The sequence below is a fragment of the Engraulis encrasicolus genome, chromosome 11 (assembly GCF_034702125.1).
Source record: "Engraulis encrasicolus isolate BLACKSEA-1 chromosome 11, IST_EnEncr_1.0, whole genome shotgun sequence".
In the NCBI taxonomy this organism is placed as follows: Eukaryota; Metazoa; Chordata; class Actinopteri; order Clupeiformes; family Engraulidae; genus Engraulis; species Engraulis encrasicolus.
The window spans coordinates 327,630-332,629 of NC_085867.1; the positions used below are offsets into that span (position 1 = coordinate 327,630).

Consider the following 5,000-nt stretch of genomic DNA (forward strand, 5'->3'; position numbering starts at 1 on the left):
ATCCAAATCTGCCTGTTGCCACGGCGTCAGCCTGCACGTTTGGCCACCACAAGGGGCGCTATATTCATTTTTGCTTATTTATGGGTATAAACAGAGTTTTAAAGTGTTCTTTCCTGTTCAGTTATAACATTTTACAGATTGCTTTGTAACAACATTTTCCATGAAACTGAAGACTTGGTGTGTGTGTGTGTGTGTGGGGGGGGGGGGGGGGGGGAAGGGGGGGATGGGGTGCAGGGGGCTAGTTCAAACTGACTTAAAATGCTGGTTTTGGAACGTTTCTTTACTTCAAGCCATGTTTTTCTCTTAACATGACAGTTAATTGGTTGAATTATCGAACAACATACATATACATTACAATCTAGACTCAAGATGGAAGAAAATACCAAAAAATGACACATAGGCTGCGGACCAGAAATCATAGCTCATCTGGAAAATGAGTTTTGGTGTGACCTCTTAGTAGCAACTTAAAAATATGTGTACTTGGTCAATTTGGGGGTGCTGAATCCAAATTTGTAAACCTGCTCCCTTGGTCACCACAGGGGGCGCTACTTCGGTTTTTACCTTATTTATATACCGGTAAATGCACAGAAAAGTGCACGAATAGATTTGGCACAAATATTCATTAGTGTGCACTCTTTAAAAAAAATGCCCTTGGCCGCGCAGAAAATCCAAGCTGGCGGCCATATTTTAAGATGGCCACCCTCTGCACTTATAGAGTGCATCTTAATATGTGACCTTGCCTCCTCCACTTGCGCTTGTCTCCTCGCCCCGCCTCCTGGCCCCTCCTCCGTGGAGAAAACGATAAAGTTTCCCAGTTGTCAGCCTTGCCACAACAACTTTTGAGGGACTGTTTTTCATTCACCATAACAATTGCAAACGAGAAAAAGACTCTACAATTGAGCTTTTGAAAGATATTGAAATATAATGCTGTTGTCAGTGATGTCATCATGACCAGAAGCGAGTGGAGGAGGCAAGTGGAGGAGGCAAGGTCCCATATTAAGATGCACTCATAAAGAGGCCACGAATAGCTTTAATTATGATAGCATGAAATACTGCAAATGTTATCTACAATCCACTTTTTAAAGAAGAGCATTGTCCATTGATAAAATCCAGATGGCCACCGTTTTCAATATGGCCACCCTCTCCACTTATAAATAAGGCAAAGAATCGTTCACTTAGTGATGCAAACATGGAGTTTGGCACAAATGTTCTATAGAATACACCCTTTTAAAAAGTGTGATGGCCACCAAAAGAATCCAAAGTGGCCACCATTTTTCAAGATGGCCACCCGCCTCAGAACACCAAGAACTGTTCACATAATGAAATTTTGGCATGCAATTTGCAATTTGGATGAATGACTCACTTAGAGCCTTAAAAAGAAAATGCAGAGTAACCGAGCGTCTTTGGAGGAAAACTAAATTAGAAGTCCACAGACAATCCCTTAGGGATGAGATCTCCTCCTACAATAATGCGGTACGCTCAGAGAGAAAAGCATATTTTTCCAAAATCATAACAGACAACCAGCATCACATGCCAAGTGTGAGGAATTTGCTAGATTTTTTAATAAAAAGATTGCCGACATTAGAGAAGGCATCCAAGGTGGAAACGCAGCAACCTCTGTCGCCCACTCAGGCGATACACCGAGGGGAGGGTTAAACCCCCCTAGGAGACCTGAGAGCTTCCAAAAGTTTTGTCCAATTACAGAGGACGACCTCTGTAAAATAGTCAGGGAAAGTAAGCAGTCTACCTGCAGCCTTGACGCGATCCCCACATATCTGCTAAAAAACGTACTTGGTTGCTTAGCAGCACCTTTACTGCAAATTGTTAACACCTCTATGCTTACAGGCATTTTTCCAAGCTCATTCAAAACAGCCATGGTAAAGCCACTCCTAAAAAAGACAAATTTAGATCAGAATTCTTTAAACAACTACAGACCTATATCAAACCCCCCCTTTATAAGCAAGGTACTAGAAAAAGTTGTATTTAAACAGCTTAATCAACATCTGGCTGGGAATGATATCTTGGAAAAATTCCAGTCAGGCTTTAGAGCCAACCATAGTACCGAAACAGCACTAACCAAAATAATAAGTGATCTTAGGCTCAACACTGCCGCAAACAAAGTTTCAGCACTTATCCTCCTCGACCTCAGTGCCGCCTTTGACACGATAGACCACAACATACTAATTGACCGCCTTGAATCTTGGGTAGGCTTCTCCGGTCACGTCTTAGAGTGGTTCAAAACATATATTACAGGAAGACAGTTTTTTGTCACCATCGGAGAATACGTCTCCAACAAGTATGATGTGCCTTTTGGAGTTGCTCAGGGTAGTTGCTTGGGCCCTCTCCTCTTCTCTCTCTATATGTTGCCCCTGGGCTCCATCATCAGAGAGCACAATGTTGATTTTCATAGCTATGCCGATGACACTCAACTATATATCTCTGTCGAGCCTAGCCAAACCACTGCCATTCATGCCTTGACTAAATGCATGTCTGCCATTACAGATTGGATGAACAGTAACTTCCTAAAATTAAATGAAGATAAAACTGAAGTGTTGCTCATTGGGCCTAAGAAAAAACGTGCAAAACTCCACTCAAGCCTAGGTGACCTAAGCATACACATTAAAGATAAGGTTACTAGCCTAGGTGTGGTCATAGACTCGGATTTGAGCTTTGAGCCTCACATCAACAAGATAACAAAATCTGCTTTTTTCCATCTTAGAAATGTCAACAAAGTGCGCGGCTTGGCCCCCCGACAAGACGCTGAGAAACTTATTCATGCCTTTGTCACCAGTAGGATAGACTACTGCAATGCTCTCTTCTCTGGTCTCCCAAAAAAATGAATTGACAAATTGCAACTCATTCAAAATTCTGCGGCAAGAATCCTAACAAGAACCAGAATGAGAGAGCACATCTCTCCTGTCTTGGCAGACCTGCACTGGTTACCTGTCTCATACAGAATCGACTTTAAGATTCTGCTCACAGTATTTAAAGCATTAAATGGACTTGCCCCTAGCTATATCTCAGACATGCTCTCTTTTTATGCCCCTGCTCGAGCTCTCCGGTCCACTGATGCCAAGCTGCTAAGGACCCCCACCCCCCCGCAGAAGAAGATCGGCGACGCCGCGTTTGCCTGCTATGCGCCCAAGAGATGGAACGCCCTCCCCATCGAGATCCGATCAGCCACCTCCGTCGACTCCTTTAAGAAGCAGCTGAAGACCCACCTCTTCATCCTTGCCAACTCCTAGCTGCCAAGGCGTCATAGTGTCCCAGCCGCCGCAGCGCCCTTACTACTCGCAATCCAGACCTGGCAGGGGGCTCCCCTAGGTGGCCGCTGGTCTCTGCCTGAGGTTTCTTCCTGACTACAGGGGGTCTTTTTTCTCAGACCTCACTGAGCTTTTTTTTCCCCTCACAAACTATGAATCAAGCGAAAGGGAGTTTTTCCTCACCCCTGATGCCACCAGGGGCCGCACCTGAGCGCCCAATCTCTGTGTGACTATCTATGACTTATGATAGGCCCAGCCACTATGGACCTTACACATCTAAGAATCCTGGTCCTAACCTACGTTGACCTCATGACTCTACATTCTCTGTCTATCTCTTCTTCCTCTGCCTTCCTGCTTTTTCTGCCTCTCCTCTATACCTCTCCTTTTAAATCTATCTATAACAATGTTTTTTCCCATTTGTTAAGCACTTTGAGTTACATGCCTTGTATGACACAGTGCTATACAAATACAATTATTATAAAATTATTATTATTATTAATTTCGCACCCTTGTTCATTAGAATATACTCTTTGAAACAACAACATTGTTTACAAGAAAATCCAAGATGTTTGGCACGTTTCGAGAGGCTATCCTCTCCACCAACAATTACTAATGCTAACTAACATATATGCATTTACTTCAATTAAATCAACAAATTACTGAAGAACAATACTGTATACAGTACATGATACAGTCTGAAAAGGAGCTGTGATTTCTTATTCAAAAACATGATTCACAAATACTAAAGCTGCACAATATAATGTCAAAATCTTGACAGGACTGATGTAAAACTTCACATTTGCAGCTTCACTAGACTATGCATATAAGACCAAGCCTGAGGCATGTGCACCTGCCGCACTTAGCAAACTTTTACTACACTTTGCAATGGCTGCCCTGTTCATTCGTTGCCAATCTTCTCCCGTCAGTTGGATTTCATTTCTTTGAGTTCTGGTTGGCATATGCTTCAAAACCCACAGGCACTCTGCTTGATTTGTTGCATATTATGTAGTATGTTGTATCAGTGCTGCTGCTGTTGGAGGGATGTCTTCACATGGCCTTCCTGCAAAATACTTAATGGCTCGCATCACTCATACAATCTGCAGTGCTGAATCTCTCATTCCACTACTTTCCTTTATCATTGGTTTTGAAGGCTGTGACCATGTCATAGCATGTAAAAGCATGGCAGAACAGCATGTATTAAGCCTTCTCTTGTCCAATTGTGTTGTAAAGTTTGTGAATGACAATGAATTGAAGGCTCTGGGTTTGGCCACACATCAGCCTTAAATGTTGCACATCTAGACTTGAGTGGAGAAAATTGCCATTGGTATAATTTGGCAGGGAAGAGTAAGAAAAGGTCACACCATGCATTAACTTTCTTTTATTATTACACAGACGAGGTTCGGCGATCTGCCTTACCATAATTTGGCATGGGAAAAGATGTGGCTATTGGCTTCCTCCTAGGACCATGTAAGCCTATCTCATTCAGAGAGCGTTTTGGTTGTACCAAGTCTGATGCAGACGGCAAAAGATATACAGCTCCTAACTTACTCAGGAAAATCTCAACATCATCAAAGTCGACTTCGTCAAAGATATCAAACACAATCAATTCTATCGGAGATGTAGGGTCTCGCGTTTCCAGCACAGCATCATGCCAATCATTCCAATGTCCTTACCTACTGTACAACTTGGCCAAAATGGAAGGACTGTAAATGCTGTGTAGTTAAAAAGAAAATAACT

The 5,000-nt window shown here is 42.8% G+C and overlaps 1 protein-coding gene across 1 annotated transcript in view; it reads left to right on the top strand.

Annotated features, from left to right (window-relative positions):
* The window catches only part of LOC134458636 (leucine zipper putative tumor suppressor 3), a 36,708-nt gene that overhangs the window by 9,779 nt on the left and 21,929 nt on the right, over nucleotides 1-5,000 (top strand). Inside the window, exon 5 of the mRNA XM_063211065.1 lies at nucleotides 1,591-1,599. Within this exon, the coding sequence (XP_063067135.1) occupies nucleotides 1,591-1,599 (9 nt within the window). The remainder of the gene's footprint in view (nucleotides 1-1,590; nucleotides 1,600-5,000) is intronic.